This window comes from Neopsephotus bourkii, unplaced genomic scaffold (genome assembly GCF_033783945.1).
Source record: "Neopsephotus bourkii isolate Nb327-2 ecotype Australia unplaced genomic scaffold, CSIRO-AGI_Nbou_v1 NB_838, whole genome shotgun sequence".
In the NCBI taxonomy this organism is placed as follows: Eukaryota; Metazoa; Chordata; class Aves; order Psittaciformes; family Psittacidae; genus Neopsephotus; species Neopsephotus bourkii.
In genome coordinates, this window is record NW_026901334.1 from 699720 (window position 1) to 716698 (window position 16979).

At 52.7% G+C, this 16979-nt stretch overlaps 2 protein-coding genes across 2 annotated transcripts in view; both read left to right on the forward strand.

The window, feature by feature from the left end:
* Positions 1–1515: 1515 nt before the first annotated feature.
* Positions 1516–14458, forward strand: UHRF1 (ubiquitin like with PHD and ring finger domains 1). The gene is made up of 17 exons (XM_061355852.1): positions 1516–1658; positions 2492–2654; positions 5209–5472; positions 6168–6340; positions 6714–6929; positions 7439–7545; positions 7711–7897; positions 8584–8707; positions 8795–8902; positions 9483–9587; positions 10442–10548; positions 10997–11159; positions 11259–11396; positions 11770–11881; positions 12002–12159; positions 12337–12435; positions 12952–14458. Exons 1-17 carry the CDS (start codon positions 1564–1566, stop codon positions 13096–13098), a joined length of 2466 nt encoding a protein of 821 aa, XP_061211836.1. The 5' UTR covers positions 1516–1563; the 3' UTR covers positions 13099–14458.
* Positions 4094–16979, forward strand: part of KDM4B (lysine demethylase 4B) — an 89199-nt gene continuing 76313 nt past the window's right edge. The window contains exon 1 of the mRNA XM_061355851.1: positions 4094–4104. The gene's annotated coding sequence lies outside the window, so the exon portion shown is untranslated. The remainder of the gene's footprint in view (positions 4105–16979) is intronic.

Consider the following 16979-nt stretch of genomic DNA (forward strand, 5'->3'; position numbering starts at 1 on the left):
CCTTGAGCAATCTGTGTCCTACAGGAAGCTCCCTGCGCTGTGGGGGAGCTGCTGAGGGTCAAAGGATGTGTGTGTGTCCCATGCTTGGGTACCTGTATGGGTGCTTCCTAAACGGATGTGAGATGGGACCCTAATGGGGGGGCAAGGGGGGTAGTAAACGTCTGTCATTGAGCTGTCCTGCATCTCAAAACCATGAGGGATGTGGATTCTGCCCTCTGGCAATGGGATGTACGTGGGTGATGGGATGCGGATCCGGGTGGGCTGTTCAGCAACACCAGTTGGAACCTCAGGCCAGGACATACAGTTCTGGGGCGTTCAGACTGGAGCTGGTCCTCAGAAGGGTGAAAACGTGGTTTCTGATGCTGAGCTTTTCCTCCTCCTCCCTACCAGGTCTGCAGCATCCGGGGGCCCCTCAGGCTGCAGGGCCTGGGGCTGCCCGAGGGCAAGGCTGAGGCTCCAGTGCCCGCACACAGGGAGGGCTCTGGGTGGAATGGAGCCCAGGGCTGCCGGGGCCAAGGCTTTCGTGCCCTGACAGGCGCCACGTGGATGGGGCTCACCGAGTCCAGGCCAGCGACTCCCACCCCGTGACCTCCGGCTTAACCAAGGGACCCCAATGGAGCCGGGACAGGGCAGGAGCAAGGCTGAGGTTCCCGTGCTGTGCTCCCTGCCGCAGCCAGCACCGCGCTGGGGGCTGCTGATCCCCCTGATCCCGCTGTTTGGATGGGCAGGGGCTGGGGGGACCCGGGAGAGGCCGCGTTGCCTTTCCCTTGGCGCGCCTCGTGTTCCCTTTGTCCGCGGGTTGCGGGGTCAGCAGAGCTGTTCCGGCAGCGCCCAACCCGCCGCCATTCCCGTTTTCCCGCCCCGGTGTCTTCCCCCCTTCCCCCTCCCCAGCCACCAATTCCCACGGTTTTAGACTCATTTTGAAGCTGACTTTCCTCGGAATCCTCTCGGTCCCCCCCTGCTCGCGGTTTCCCCCCTCCCGCTGCACATTTCCCGTGTGCAGTTTACTCCCACTTGTACTTTGGGGGGGAAACATCCTCCCGGAGCAGTGCATCCCATGGGCCCCACTCTGCCGGGTCACCCAGGCCACGGTGTCACCGCACGGGCCCCTGGAGCGACCTGGATCTAACGGCTCGGGAAGGGTTAGAGGCCTCTTGCGGACTGTGCGGATTGTCCCGGTTATTCGGATTATTCCGGTTATTCGGATTATTCCGGTTATTCGGATTATTCGATCCCGAGGGGCTGGGGACCCCCGCGGAGGAGCGGCACTGGGTGGCTGTGGGAGGGGGTCACTCGGGTCTCCTGTCCCACCGGGCTCTCCCTGGCCCTCTTTATGGGTCAGTACCGGCTCCCGGTGCCCACGGGGTTTTCCCGGTACCGGACCCCGCGCTTTGGGAACCGGGGGGGTTCTGCCCCTCTCGGGTCGCGAATTCCCGGTGCAGCCCCCGGGGAGCGCGGGTCCTCACCGGGTGTCCATGACCCCCCCCGTCCCCCGAATCCCGGCTCCCGGGAGGCGGTGGCGGCGGCCCCGCCCCTCTCGCTCGTTCCCGCCAGCGGCAGCCAATGGGCGGGCGCCCGCGGCGCACGGGGCTTTTCCGCGCCAAACTCCAAAGCCCGCGGAGCGCAGCTCGGTACCGGCCTCCAGCCCCGCCACGCCGGTGAGTTCCGACCGGGGCCGGAGGGGCTTTGCCCCCCCCCCCCCTCCCGTGTCCGTGCCGGGGCTGCTGCGGGAGCGGCTCCGCGGGGCCCAGGCCGATGACAGCTCCCGGGGCTCGGGTCCGCTGCTCCCCGCACCCCGGCTCGGGGCCGGTCTCTGCGGGGCGGGGCGCGCGGGGGTTACGGCAGCGGGGCCGACTCCGCTCCGTGCCCCTGCAATGGGGCCGCGGGGTCCCGGTGACCGGCGGCGCCGGGGAGGGCCGTGGGGGCATCGCCCCGCTTGGCTTCCGGGGGCACCGCTGACACCGCCGGGGTTTAACGCGGGCGGAGCGAAGGGGCTGCTCCGTCCCAGGGTGAGTGCGCGGGCCGCGGGGCTGCGGCCTCCGGTGCCCTCCACTGCCTTCCCCCCACCCCTCCGGTCCCCCGGGGGCATCGCTCGCACCGGGCCGTCGGGTGGGGACGGCCCCTTTAAGACTCTAAATGCGTCTCATTTGCATGATCTCGCGAGATTTCGCGGGGGCGGTGGGCGGGGCCCCCACGAGAGCGGACGGAGCGGTTTCAATTGTGGCGCGAGATGCAGTTGGCGCGCGCCCGCGGAGGGGCACGGGCGCAGCCCAGAGCCGTTAGGCTTCAGCGTGGGAGGGCTGGGGGGGCGGGACTAAACCCGCCAGTAACCAATCACTGCCGGAGCCGGCCGGGTGTTGACCAATAGGGTAGGTGGGGGGGTGAAAAGGGGGCGTGGTCGTGGGTTGCGCGGTCCCATTGATGCGGTGCCCGGCGGGCCGGTGCCGCGGCTCTCACCCCGATCCGTTCTCGGTGTCCCCGGTGCGAGCAGGACCGGCGCCATGTGGATCCAGGTGCGCACCATGGACGGGAAGGAGACGCACCGCGTGGATTCGCTTTCCAAGCTCACCAAGGTGGAAGGGCTGCGCCTGCGGATACACGAGGTGTTCGGCGTGGAGCCGCACCGGCAGCGGCTCTTCTACCGCGGCAAGCAGGTACCGTCCGACAGCCCCAGCCCCACCGCGGCGGGAGGGGGTCCGCAGCCGCTCCGCTCCCCCCCCTCCATGTCCCCGCCATCTGGGGAGCGAGATCTTCGTTGACTCGGCTTTAACTGCCCGCAGCCGGCTGCTCTGCTGCCCTCTAGCGACTGCCGCGCTGGGGGCCCCGCTGCCGGGGTCCCCGTTCACCCGTCCGGAGGGGTTTTCTTCTCCTTTCCTATCGAACCCGTCCCTTTCCTGCCCTGACTGCAGGCACAGCGCTTCCAGGGGTTCCTGCCTTGCCAACTGAGCCCAATGGAAAGCCGTCAAGAGCCGCTTTCCCCTTGCAAAGTGGGGTAGCTGCTCGGGGCTTTGGAGCTGTTCTGCCTTAAATCGAAATCTCATTGCGTAGAGAACGTGCCGTGACGTTCCGAGCGTGTCCCCAACAGCACCGCAGTTGTACCGCAGCTGTTTTCTTCCCCCCGAGTTCGTAATCCCTCAGAATTAACCCTGAACCCAGCCACACCGCTTTTACAAGACTGTTTTTAATACATTGTCCCAAATACCCCGCTCTCAAATCCATTTTCCAAACTTATTTTCCAAAGAGCCCTCTTTCCGAGCACCCTTTTCCATCCCCTGCCCTGCTGAGCCTTCACATAAAGGAACTCCTGTGCCCCTGCTTGGTTGTTTTAGAGGCGTTTATGGCAGAGGTAGCAGCTGCTTTGGGCTGCAGCTGGAATCCCATGGGATGGGTGGTGGTGGACAATCTCTTCTAGGCTATTTATCTCCCCTTTCCCTCCATTTTAGGGTGATGAGAGCTGGTGGTGCATTAGAATTAGCAGGTGTGACTGCACGATATGGAAGCACATGTGGAGCAGCTCTAATCTAACAAGCTGGGGTACCAGCAGTAGTGTAAGAGGCTTGAGGAACGTGTAGCAGCATCTCTGCAGGGCTTGCGCCACCTCCTTTCTGATGCGTTGGTGTGGTTGTGGGTGCAGTAATTGCCCATTTGTGGCTGTGGATGAAGCGATCAGGAAGGGTTGGTCCTGGGTTTGCCAGGGCTGCCCTGAGGCTCTTGTGAGAAGTGATAACCTGTTCTGGTGAGGATGCTCTTGCCTGACCAAGACAGCTCCTCCTTGTGCGATTCCAGCACTCCTTCCTTTAGGAGTGGTGTTCCATAGGAATGTTCCCTCCATGGGTTTCAGCCTCCCTTTGGCATCCTCCCCCTGCTGCGCTTCCCCTGTTTGAATCCTTACAAATGGCCCAGTGATGATGGGAAAGCCTGGTCCATGCAGAGCCCCACGGCCTTTGTTCGAGGTGCGGCCTCAGCTGCGGGCGCCTCTTCCAGCCCATTCCCAGTGCTCCTGCGGGTTTGGGGCCGGTGCCCGGGCTTGGCTTTTCCATCTCTGGCAGCGCTGGTGCCTCTGGTGCTCCCTGGTGAGAGCAGCGCTGTGTTCAGTGCCGAGCTGTGGTCTCTGTGGTGAGAAACGGCCGGGTTTGGGTTTGTTCTCATGCATCTCGAGGAGTTTTCATCTCAGAAAAGCCCAGAGCTCTTCCTGCCCACTCAGGTTTCCAGGGACCGTTCCGCAGCCGCTTCGTGCCATAAATCAGAGCCGAGTTATCCCGGTGATTCCCTAAAGGGTGAATTTTTGTGGTTTTGCTCTGTTCCCCCCCCTCCCCATAGAGAACAAAGCTCAGGGGCTGCTTTTTCTGGTGCCTTGGGCTGGAAGGGGGGGATCATTTCCTGTGTAATTTCTTAGTCAGACCTTAAATATGTGGTGAAGCTCGGGGGAGCTCTGCCCGCTGTGGGCTCCAGCAGGACGGTTTAACTCTAAAGTGGGAGCGCTCCTCGCAGTTCTGGGAAGGGAACGCAGGGGCCTCGTGGGCCTGTGGGCTTCTTGCAGGGGCAGGATCCGCAGCCAAAGCCTTGCCAGACAAACCCGCTGACCTAGGGGAGGCTGTGGAACCGGGAGGGGGCAGTTTCACATTGAACTGAATCTCTTGATTTCACTCTCAATGGAAAACGCGTGTGCTTGCCCGGAGAGAGGCAGGTGATGAGCAGTTTGGCTTCTGCGTAATCCCATGTTCAGCAGCGATGCTCTGACTGTCATCTGAACGCACACGAGTCCAATATAAAGATGAGTCCAAGTTGATGTCCTGATGTGTCTGAATTAAGGAATAAAGAACTCCCTTTTGTGTTAGTAAGTAGTGTGGAGTTATCTTTAAATCCTGATAGGGGATCTGGAGTTCTTTAAGTCCTTCCCAGAACTGGTGTCTTGGGAATGCACTGCAAACCCTTTCAGATCTCCTACAGCGCTGTGGCTTGCTCTGGGTATTGAGTCTGCTGCAGTGTGGAGGTCTTGTTCTCCTGGCTTGCAGAGGGCTGAGGAAAGAACATTTCTATGTTAAGAATAGCAATCCATATGGATCTGAGGCGCTGAGGTTCAAGCCAGGTTCCTTGACTGCTCACGGTTTGAAAGCCACGTGCTCCGCCTCGGCCCGCAGGGACGATGGCAGCGCCATGGGTGGCTCTGCACTGCAATAACCGCCTGGTCTCACTGCTTCCCTGCAGATGGAAGATGGTCACTCCCTTTTCGATTACAGCGTCGGCCTCAATGACATTGTCCAGCTCCTGGTGAGACAGAGCCCCGCCGCGCTTCCCGCTGGCGCTAAGGACAAGGATCCCGAGCTCTCGGACACAGACTCCGGCTGCGGCTCGGGCCAGAGCGAATCCGACAAGAGCTCTCACAATGGGGAAGGTGCCCTGGAACTGGAGGGCCAGCCCGGCACGGCGGCGCAGCCCGACTGGACCGAGCCGGGCATTGGCCTCTATAAGGTGAGGTGCTCCCGGGAGCTGCACCCGGAGGGGAATTGCTCTTTTATGGGGAACTGACTTGTGCCCTCATTCTGTGGGTACTGCTTTTCTGTTTCTTAAGCCCTTTGTGGCACCACCAAGCGTGCCCCAGAGCCGTTCATTGCCACGTGTTGTAGGTCAGAATGCTTTATTTCTCATGTTATCCTTTTAACTAAAACTACAAAACCTGACTTGGTTCGCATCAGAAGCATTCCCAGGGCCCGTTTTGATTTAAAACCTCTGAATCCTTCCTGCTTGGAGTCACTGCATTTATCAAAGCTGAAACTTCCTTGAGTGAGCAAAAGAAAATCTCAGCCAGCTGTGCAGAATCCCTTTACTTGCCTGTTTCAGTGGATTTTGTTGCAGACCTAGCACTGCCCTTGCCAGACTGTGAGCTAGACACTTGGGAAGTCTGTTACAGACTGCCTGATAAGGGTTTGTGCTAGATAAGAAGCCTGCTTGTGCTCCTGTTGGTGCAGAAGGGATATTTAGCCTCAGGGGCTCAACCTGTATTGCAGCTGGGATTGGGAGGGTGGAGGAGATCTTAATTTTTATGATGATCTGTTAAATATCTTGATCATGAGGTTCTTGGGATGATTCAGTCTTTAACAGCCTTGGAAATGAATGCTTCATTGGGAAAGCCCATTTGAGTGAGCTGTGTCCTTTGCTTTGTGTAGATCAATGACCTGGTCGACGCTCGAGATATGAACATGGGGGCATGGTTTGAGGCCCAGGTTGTAAATGTAAGCAGAAAGAAACCTGCAAACGCATCAGCTGAGAGCCGCTCAGATCCTGAGCAGCCGAGGGCCGTTCCCGAAGAAGATGTGATATACCACGTGAAGTATGAAGAGTGAGTTTGGTTCCCTTCTTGTCCAATTGGATCATGATGTGGGTGGGAAATCTGACTGTAGAGCTCCACAGGGTAAACCAGAACAGGGCTGATGCAGTAACTGAGCCCTGTGAGCTGTAAGTTTGTTTTACAGCTGGAATTCCAGGGGGTGGAATCAGGTTTTTAGCACTCTGAAATGCTGTTATCCAGATCTGAAGTGGGATACAAAGCAGCAGAGCCAGAGTGCCCCATTCTGGCTGTGTCTGAGTGGGAAATTGCATGTTGCAGCAGCTCATAAATTGACCTGTCTGGATAAAATCCATCCCTTGGAACAGCTGTGATGTTGAATCTGATTTTCCTTCTCTGTCCCCCCCTGCCTCCCCTCTGCTCCAAGCTATCCAGAGAATGGAGTTGTGCAGTTGGGTTCCAATGACGTACGGGCTCGTGCACGGACTATTCTGAAGTGGCACCAGCTGGAAGTGGGGCAGGTGGTGATGGTCAACTACAACCCCGATGAGCCGAAGGAGAGAGGGTTCTGGTACGATGCAGAGATCCTGCAGAAAAGGGAAATGAAAACGGTCAAGGAGATAAATGCAAAGATATTACTTGGGTAAGCAAATTGTAATGTGGGATAAACCAAATGCTCTGCTTAAGCTTTTAACTCTGAGTGACGCCTGAAAACTGCTGCTGCAGGAGGAGTCGGGCACTTGGAGCAATTGCAGGGCATGAGCAACACGAGCTGTGGAGTCAGGGGGTGCCCCATGTTTGTGAGCAGGCAGAGACTTGCTTGCTGTGTTATTTATCTTTTAATGTCAGTAATTCTCACGGGGTTGCCAGAATATTCCTCTTTTTCCCTCTCACCACAGCGATTTTGACTTCGAAGCTATAAAATCTCAGAAGAATCACTCTGACATTCATTTTTGAGGTAGAACAGTCACTAATGCTGACTCAATGCTCCAAGTGCTGGAGTTTCTGCTAAGACAAACGGGGTTACACTTGAACTGCATGAAGGTGCAGGACTAAAGGCACATCACGCGTGTTGCTGAGGAGCCTCCACAGCTGTGAACTCTGTTACTGTGACAGACTCCCCTTGCATGCTTTCCTCCCTTCTCCTCACAGGGATGCCGGGGATTCCTTGAATGACTGCAGGATTATACTAGTGGATGAAATCTATAAAATAGAAGAGCCAGGCAGCGCTTGCCCACTCACTGCTCCTCCAGCAAAACGTGAGTGCTGCGCGGTTCCCGTGCCTCGGTCTTACCTTGGGATGTTCCGATTGCCTCTGGGGACCAAAGGTCGGAGGGTTCCAGCTGTGCCACCTCTGTCCCTTCCCAGTGTATCTCGGTGCTTTGTGGAGCCTGAAGGGGGCTGTGGTTTCTTTCTGCCCCCAGGCCGCATCGGACCCGTGTGTAAAGCCTGCAAGGACAACCCGAACAAGACGTGCAGAATCTGCGCTTGCCACATCTGCGGAGGCAAACAAGATCCAGAGAAACAGCTCATGTGTGATGAGTGCGATATGGCTTTCCACATCTACTGCCTCAGCCCTCCCCTCAGCAGCATACCGGACGATGAGGACTGGTGAGTTCTGTGTCTGTGGTGCTGCAGTTACTGTCTGATAGGAGCAGAAGGTGAGGGCTTCACACTGCCCTTAGGTGGCAATAGCCTGACTGCAGAGCTCAGGAGATGCTCGTGTGTGGTTGGGTGTTTTGGAAGGACTTTGTAGCGTTCCTTGAGCATCAGTTTAGTCAGAGCATGTTCAAAGCCAGTGGCTTTCCAAGTTCTGTTCCTAGTTTTGGGGTCTCTATACCTGTCAAAGAGAAGAGGAGCTACCAGAAACTGCAAACCTGATGCCAAGAGCCTTAACTTGTGTAATGGCTTTTATGGGCTGCTTACAGGTACTCTGCAGTTCTGCCACCATATTAGGCTGGTGATACATACTCTTACCTGAAATATATATGGTGATAGATATACAGAGATAGATAAAGCAATACATCTACCTCTGTGCATATAGATAGTGATGTACATACTGTGTTATTTCTTGTCCCTTTTCAGCATTTTATACAAGGATTTTATGCTAGAGCTGATTTTCTGCCACATCTGCAATGGTTTAGGAGCTTGTGTAGAGCACTAGCTAATGCCAGTGTAATTCCAGCAGGGAGAGTTGCTTTGGTGTCCTGTCTAGTTTGTAACATAACTCAGTGTGTTTTGAGGAAATTCTCTGTCAATGTAAGGCTTTGCTACTTTTCATTGACTGGTGACTTTAGGTATTGCCCTGAATGTCGAAATGATGCAAGTGAGGTGGTTTTAGCAGGAGAGAGATTAAAAGACAGTAAAAAGAAACAAAAGATGGCATCTGCTAATTCATCCTCGCGGAGAGACTGGGGCAAGGTCAGTTCAAAAGCTGTTTTCTTTTGAAGCATAGTGTGTGTTAGTTCCTCGTCGTTCTTGGCTGATGGCTCTTGCTCCTTGGAACAGGGCATGGCATGTGTGGGGCGCACAAAGGAATGCACCATTGTCCCCTCGAACCACTATGGACCGATTCCTGGGATTCCGGTTGGCACCATGTGGAAGTTCAGAGTGCAGGTAGGAAGGCAGATCCTGGTCTGAGCCCCGTAGGGAAAAGTGGGAACGATCCAGCTCTTAGGAGAAACCTGAAACAGTTAAATCTTGGAGGATGTGTCGCTGGATATGTAAGTGCAGAAAGGGAAGAACTCGGCCTTTGTGTAGCTCAAGTGTTCCATAACTAATGGTGCATTGTCCAGGCGTTCCAAGGGTGTGTTTGGGGTTTTTAGTGCTTTTTGGTTAACTCAGAAACCCTCACCCAAACCTGTTTGTTTCCAATAGTTTGTCCTGGATGTGTGTGGTGTCTCCCACTTGTTCTGGGGAGGGTCTCTCTCAAACACCCACGTTAAACAGGTTCTTTTCTCATCCTGTTAGAACACTGGGGAAGAAAAAGCACTAACATGTCCAGAGCCTGTGCTCAAGTGTTGGGTTTCAGAAGTCTTCTAACTCCAGCACAGTGTTGAGAGCGTGCTTTCACCCTGTCCCATGTGCAAAACAGGGCTATGGTAGTACTGTTAGTGAGCTTGGTTCCAAGACCAGGGGGCAGCTGTGCTAGCTGTAGCCTGGGGCAGCAGTTACCAAGCAAAGGTTTCCCTTTCAGGTGAGTGAATCCGGCGTTCACAGGCCTCACGTTGCGGGGATCCATGGCAGGAGTAACGATGGTGCCTACTCCTTGGTGCTGGCAGGGGGCTATGAAGATGACATAGTAAGTGAACCTTGCTTAGTTTTATCTGAGAACCAAGCTAACTTGTTCCAACAAAGACTTGGCCTTAGTTCCTTTTTTACATTCTCTGTGGGGGACATCACGTCCCCATCTTGATGATACTTGAGCAAATGCAAAGCGCAGTCCAGTCACGTTTGCCAAACTGAGAAACGGGGTCCCTGGAATTAAGTTCAATATCTATTTGTCAGCTTTTATTCCAAGAATCCTGAGCTGCCTCCTCGGGGTCTCTGTCACACCCACAGCTTGAACACTCTCCTGGTATATTCTGCCTGAGCTTGGTGTGCCAAAGGACACACAAGGAACAAAACCAGGCAACAAAGTCCTACTTTGATCACATGTCTTGGTTCTGCAAGTCAAACCAGGCCTTTGGAGGTTGTGCCAGGCTCTGCTGTTCATTCTTGCAGGCACTGATACATAACTAGCCTGTGCTCCCGTACCCTGACCACAGCCTGGTAAAGCTCAGGTAAAACAGCCGTGGATCTCTGTAGCCATTCCAAGTCTTCCTTCTGAGTGCAAGGCCAGGGAGCTTGTGCCTCAGCACTGCACTGTTACATGATCCTCATGTGGAGCATGCCCCTGTGCTTCCAGGCTGGTTCTGTGTGAGCAGCACAGAGCTCTGGGCACTGTTTGGGTGTGTGAGAACACAACAGTTGTCACCCTGACCCCTCTCTGACAATCTAAGGGAGCACCACGCACTTAACCGAGGCTGGGAGATGAAGGGAGGAAGCATCTTTCCTTTTCTGAGAATACCGCATTAAAGCTGCTTGATTAAAAACTCGTCTGCTTTTGTTGACTGATCTTTGTGAATGTGTCGAACCCATCCATGTACGTTTCAGGATCATGGAAATTCCTTCACATATACAGGGAGCGGAGGGCGCGATCTGTCTGGGAACAAACGCACAGCGGAACAGTCTTGTGATCAAAAACTCACCAACATGAACAGGTCAGTGCCGTTAGTGCTCCGTTTCTAACCTCAGAGCTGGCAGTCTCTCACCCTGAGAAGCTGCTTTTCCTGTTTGCATCAACAGGAATTGGCTAAATGGAAAAAATGGTGAGAACTGGGTTTCCACTGTTGGCTGCAGATCAGCTGCAAGATGGAAACACTTCTTACAGGACACTATAAATGAAACAGGATTGTAAATGGTCCTAGTCTCAGATTTAATATTGACTGAAACTTGAGGACTGGAGGAGTAAATTAGAGTAGAAGTTTTCCTACTATCTCCTGAAGACCTTTGCAGCCACTGGTCACTTGTGATTCTGAACCGTTGCTCTTATGAGTAAGGGTGGACGCGAGTGGAGGAGGCCGTCCATGAATAATCAGCATATTTAAACGTGGTCCTCAGTCAGGAGGCTCCCATTGTTCCTGGTGTTGACTGGACTTTCTTTTCCAGAGCTCTGGCTCTGAACTGCAGTGCTCCCATCAATGATAAAAATGGAGCTGAAGCCAAGGACTGGAGAGCTGGAAAGCCAGTCCGAGTGGTGAGGAATGTGAAAGGTGGCAAACACAGTAAATACGCTCCTGTAGAAGGGAACAGATATGATGGAATATATAAGGTAAGAAGGATCTGAATTCACTTACTGAATTAGGGGGAGATAATTTGGCTCTCAAGGGGTTTTGATAGCGTGTGATGGACCTGACTCTGACTTTTTTAGGTTGTGAAATACTGGCCTGAGACAGGGAAATCTGGATTTTTAGTGTGGCGTTACTTACTTAGGAGGGATGACGAAGAACCTGCTCCTTGGACTAAAGAAGGAAAGGACAGGATGAAAAAGCTTGGCCTAACCATGCAGGTACTCTTTTGGAACATTCTTGGGGTTACCCTTGGCAATGAACTTGATGGAGAGAAGGAACTTTTCCATCATATGTTCTTACTGAGGATGATCCTCGTGTAAGAATCAAGACAGCCCTCCCTTACACTGAGGGGGCAGCAGTGCTTTCAGTCTTGTGGGTTGTTAGTGGGGTTTTTAGGAACCTAAATGAACAGAACTGTTTTTTTCCCTATAGAATTTCTGTAGTCTAGGTGCTTTGCAAGAGCTGGGATCAGTTGTTAAGCAGAGAACCCCTGGAGAAGCTCTCCAGAGGTTGTTCTGCTGACCTGTAACAATCTGTGAGTCTAAACTGGTGTTGTGCATTGGGTGCTTTTTGTTTTCTGTTTTCCTGCAGTATCCTGAAGGGTATCTGGAAGCTGTTGCAAACAAAGATAAGGAAAAAGAGAATAATGGAGATGATGAGTTTGGTACCCCGGGGAAAGGAAAGAGGAAAAGGAAATCAGCAGGTTTGTGGAGTAGGCAAGTGGATAGAGAAAGCCTTGTAGGTTTTTGTGCATTTTACCTGGTTACTCTTTTCTGATTGCTTTTAGTTTGGTTGTCTAAAAAATTGTTGTGTTTTCTTTTAGGTGGGGAGGAAAAGCTCGTGACCTCTCCTATGGGGACTCCAAAGAAAACGAAAGTTGAGCCATACAAGCTGACAGCTCAGCAAAAATCCCTTATAAAAAATGATGAAGCCAATGAAAAGCTGTGGAATGGAGTACTAGAAGCTCTCAAAGACGGACCGGTATACCATGGGGTTCTCTTTTTATCCCCCCAAAATAAAGAGACAACTAATACTGTTGTACCTAGGCACAAACCTCTTGGCTGCTGTAAAGAAACAGCTGCGGACCCAGCGCAGGCTGTGGGGCTGTATCTTTCAGAGGGTGGTAGCAATAACTTGATGCAATTGTTCTCTTGACAGAAATTTCTGAGTAAAGTGGAAGAGGCCTTCTTGTGTATCTGCTGCCAGGAGGTGGTGTTTCGGCCGGTCACAACTGTGTGCCAGCACAACGTGTGCAAGGTGAGCAGCTGAACTCCTCTGTTGAGCATCCCCCACCTCTCGGGGCAACCTGTGCCAGTGCTTTACCATCTTAAAAGGTTCTTTTGCATAGAAAAGTCTGCTTTAAAGGAAGTTCCAGTGTTCTATTGCTACTCTGATTCTTGTCAAAGATGACCAGAGCTCGGTGGGCGCAGTAATGCCACAGTGTGGCAGAGCCTGGGGGGTTTTGTTTTGTTCTTTTGAAGACAGATGTGTTTTTGCAGACGTTCCAATGGTCTTTAGCAGCTGCAGGACAATTCTTGCTCTTTAGAAATGCCATTGAACCAACTAACTGACCCCTAAGTAGTGTCCATGACTGAGATGCTCCACTGAAATGCATGTAATAAAGCAGCTTGCACGCATCACTCTTGTCAGTACTTGGGTGAACCAGGATCTACTTTTCCATCCTGGTTCACCTCCTTCTCTCTGGGGGGTGCTTCGTAGATCAAGCTTCTATGCATTTTTCTCTCCCTTTTAACCAATTTTGTCCTGCACCAGGATTGTTTGGATCGATCCTTCAAAGCTGATGTGTACAGTTGTCCCGCCTGTCGCTACGACCTGGGCAAAAACTACAGCATGCACGTGAATGAAACGCTGCAGACCATCCTCACTCAGCTCTTCCCTGGATATGGCAATGGACGGTGATTCTGTAAAGCACTTCTCATTTTCTTTTGTTCAACCTTCTTAATGGGTTTTCAATGGGCTTAATTTAAAAAGAGAAACAAGTAGTCTCTTCTCCCAGACCCCTGAAAAGGCTTTAAAGTCTTCCTTATTTGGGAAAAACCCCAAACTATAAAGTTTAAGGAAAATCCTTTTGTACGTTCGTGGGTTTTGTTTTTGTTCTAAACGTTGAATTTTTGCGTTTCTTGTTTTTCTTTTCTCCCCCTCAAACTTGTCACCCATCACCCCAGAATGATGGTGCTTATTTTCGAAAGGATTTCAAGTGCTTCCAGTCAGGCTGCTAAAGATTAGGAAAGGTCTCAGAGTGCCCCCTCTGCCCCCTCTCTTTTCTTATAGTATTTGAAATTTTATTCCCAAAAAATGGCTTGGTTGCTAGAACAATCTTCAGTGTTTGGGGATTTGGCCGTAAAGGTAGACTTGGGCATCACCTTGGCAGCAGTTTGGATGTTCCTTTTGTACGCGATGGCTCCTGGCTTGTGATCTTTTAACCACAAGTGGGTATTTGTTACATATTTTTGTAAAGAACTGGGTTTTATACATTTGACAAACTTCTCAAAAGCCATTTCCTGCTAATTTTGTATCTCAAACAAATGAAGCTGCTTGCGGATAGCCAAGTAGTTGGAGCAATATGAAGTACTACCTCAGCTGGGCTTCTTTCTTACTTGGGAACGGTTGGTTCAGCCGGGTGCTGTTTTCTCTCCAGAAATGCCATTGTGGAATATACTAAAGCCATTCTTAAGTGCCTTTTGTCCTTTTGCTGAGAGACTGGGCTCTGAATCACCACGTGTTATCTATTTTTTCATAAGCACTGAATCGTTTGAACTTGCCAACCGCATTTACTCTTTGGTTAAAACACAACACTGTAGCTGTACATGGTTAGTAGGAATTTGCTGCCCTTCAGGTTTCCTCTTAATGCTAGGTGCGTATTACAGTAACTTGAGTCTTTTTTTACTTCATTTTGCTGCATTTCTACCTGGAAATAGAGAATAACCAGTTCTGACTTTTCTATGAACCATTTGTAAACTGTACATAACCCTAAGAAGGCCTCGCTTTTGTGAATGGGTTGTCTTTTTCTACCATTACCAAAGTTTGCAGTTTAATACCTCAACAAGACAGGGATGTTTTTTAAATCACACTTTACTGCAGACAGACTGGAACAAATGTGCCTATTTTTGGTTTTCTTAACGCTTACTCTTCTTAAAATTATTTTAATATACTAGGGGGGGAAAAAGCAAACGTTTTATAGGTTTTTGTGCTCAATTTGTCAATTTTTTGTACAATGTGCAAGTTGAAGTTCTCAAAATAAATATCTTTTCTGATGAAAGTGTTGCCTGTTTAATTCCTTCTGAAACGGGTGTCCTCATTGCTTGTGCAGGGATTTGTATTTCTGTTCCATTATGCTAAGCCTCTTCTAAGACCTATTATTTTCATTATGACTTTTCATTGCAAAGAAATAGGGGAAAACACTAATTTGCCATCATTCTAGGCACGACTGAAAGGCCTATGTTCTGTTCGACTACAAACAGGGAGATTCCCCACATCCCAATCTTTTTGGGGCACAACTTCCATTAGGTTTCCACAGTACTGAGATCCCAAGGATCACCTGGCATTGGAACTGTCTGCACATTGAAGGAATAAACCAAACCTGCTCCAAGTGCCACGGAGCCTATTGGAGGTGTTTACAAAAAGGAGTGGGAGCATCTCTTGTTGCCTTCCCAAGGCATTTAAGTATATTTAAACACTGAGGTTTCCATTGACAAGTGCATATGAAGTAAATGAAGACTTCAGGGCAGTTGAGATGTTGAAAACAAGAGCTGTGAAATTAAGCAGCAGTTTAATCTGCCTTCTTTAGAATGAGTTAATTTTAAGGCTGCTGTTAACATTAAATGCTTATTTATTTAAATTTCACTGGAAATGCGCTTCCACATTTTATTCTGGGATAAGAATTTGGGGTGAGTGGCTGAAACTGAGGAAATGCCTGTGTATTGGAATGGAAAAGACCCCCTTGCACTGACTTCCTTAGTCCAGTGGTTTTGGTACTTGGAAGCCAAACCTGGTTTTGCTCTGTAGGTTTCAGTGTTGGTGTTTATTTAGCATGAATCAGAATGGCTGCAAATCAGCTGCTTTGTAATTCTGGGCTTGCAGATCTTAACATAAAGCTCTACAAGGGAAATGACTGTGATAAAGTGCGCTGGGGTGTGGAGGGGAAGGGGTTGTGGGATTTAATGGCAGAGATTATTAGGAGGATGCTACTTCATTTCCTGTACGTACTTGTCTGGAGTAAATACCCAGTATGGGGTGTGATAAAATGTGTTTTGTGGATCAGGAAGCAAGAATAACCACACTGATAAAAGGGAAAATAACACAGGCAAGGATGTCCTTCCTATTTTGGGAATTCCCACAGCCAGAAGCCATGGGCTGGACTTTAATTGAGTGCACAACAAAAGATGCCCCTGATGTGCCTTCATCGTGGCAGGTTCCTGTGGTCCTGTAATTGCAGGCACGTTGAAGAGCGGCTGCTGTGGGGATGGCGATGAGGTGATGGGAGCTGTGGTGCACGGACGGACCAGGACACGTCACATCCCTGCACGAGAAGGGGGAAGCGGGTCCTAGCTAGGGACTTCAAGCGGGCTGCCATGATGTGATGGTACCACCGTGTCCTCTGGGCAGGAAGGGAACAAACTGCAGGTAGATCCCAGGGCTCTCACAGAATGCGCTGGGCGATCTGGCTGACCTGGAGCACCGGCAGGAGCTGGGGAACGTTCCAGGGGTCCATGAGGGGCCTAGAACATAGCCAAGAGCTGGAGCGCACCCGGCTCCAGGCTTTGGTGTCCATTTCTCATAGAATAGTTCGGGTTGGAAAGGACCTTAAAGATCATTCAGTTCCAACCCCCCTGCCACGGGCAGGGGACATCTCACACTAAACCATGTCGCCCAAGGCTCTGTCCGTCTGGGGCCGCTCCTCCCCTCATGGTGCCGGTACAAGGGGCGATGAGGGCGAGGAAACCCCACCGTTACCAGAGCGGCCGGGCCTGGCCGACGCTGCGCCTGTGCCATCGTTAACACCTTCATGCTGCCCCCGCCCCGGGCGCTCCTGCGGCTGAGGGCCTGCGCCAGCCCCGAGTACCACGAGGGGCAAGGTCGAGCTCAGGGACCCGGACACCGGGAGCGGGCAGGGACCGGGACCCCCGCCCGGCTGCCATGAGGCGGCCACACCGGGGGGGGGGGGGAGGAGGGGGCCGTTCCCGCCCGCCCCATTGGCGCAGCGCGGCCGCAGCCCCCCCCGCCTCCCCCGCGCGCGCTGCTGTGCGGCTCCTCACGTACTCACCGCCGCGCGCCCCCCGCCGGAGCGCGGAGAGGCGGGGCACTTGACGGGCACCCCGCTCTGCCTATCACAGCCCGCCATTCCGGCCTCTCTTCCAATAGCGGCCAAGGGCGGGCCGCCGTCTCCCTCTAGGCGCGTCTTATTGGCTGAAGGGGCCTGAGCACTATGACAGAGAGCGGTTGCTCCGCCTGTTGTTAGGCGTGTCGTTACCCCGAGCAACGCGCCAATCAACAGCAGCACTCGCCTTGTTGTTCAGTGACCAGCGCCGCCATGGGTCGGATCCGCCGCCTCTCAGCGGTGGAGCGCCCAATTGAGATGAAGGTGGTGGCGGCCACAGCCAACGAGCACGGCGAGGAGGCGGGCGGCAGGTGCTGGCCGCGGGGCGCTGCGCTCTCTCCACAGCCCCCCTTCCGCTCTGGCTCCAGCGCCGGGCCGCTGAGCGCTTCGCTGACGGGGAGCCCGGTGGTGCCGCCGCCACCGCCGCTTCAGCCGCCGCCGCCTCAGCCGCCGCCGAGCGGGA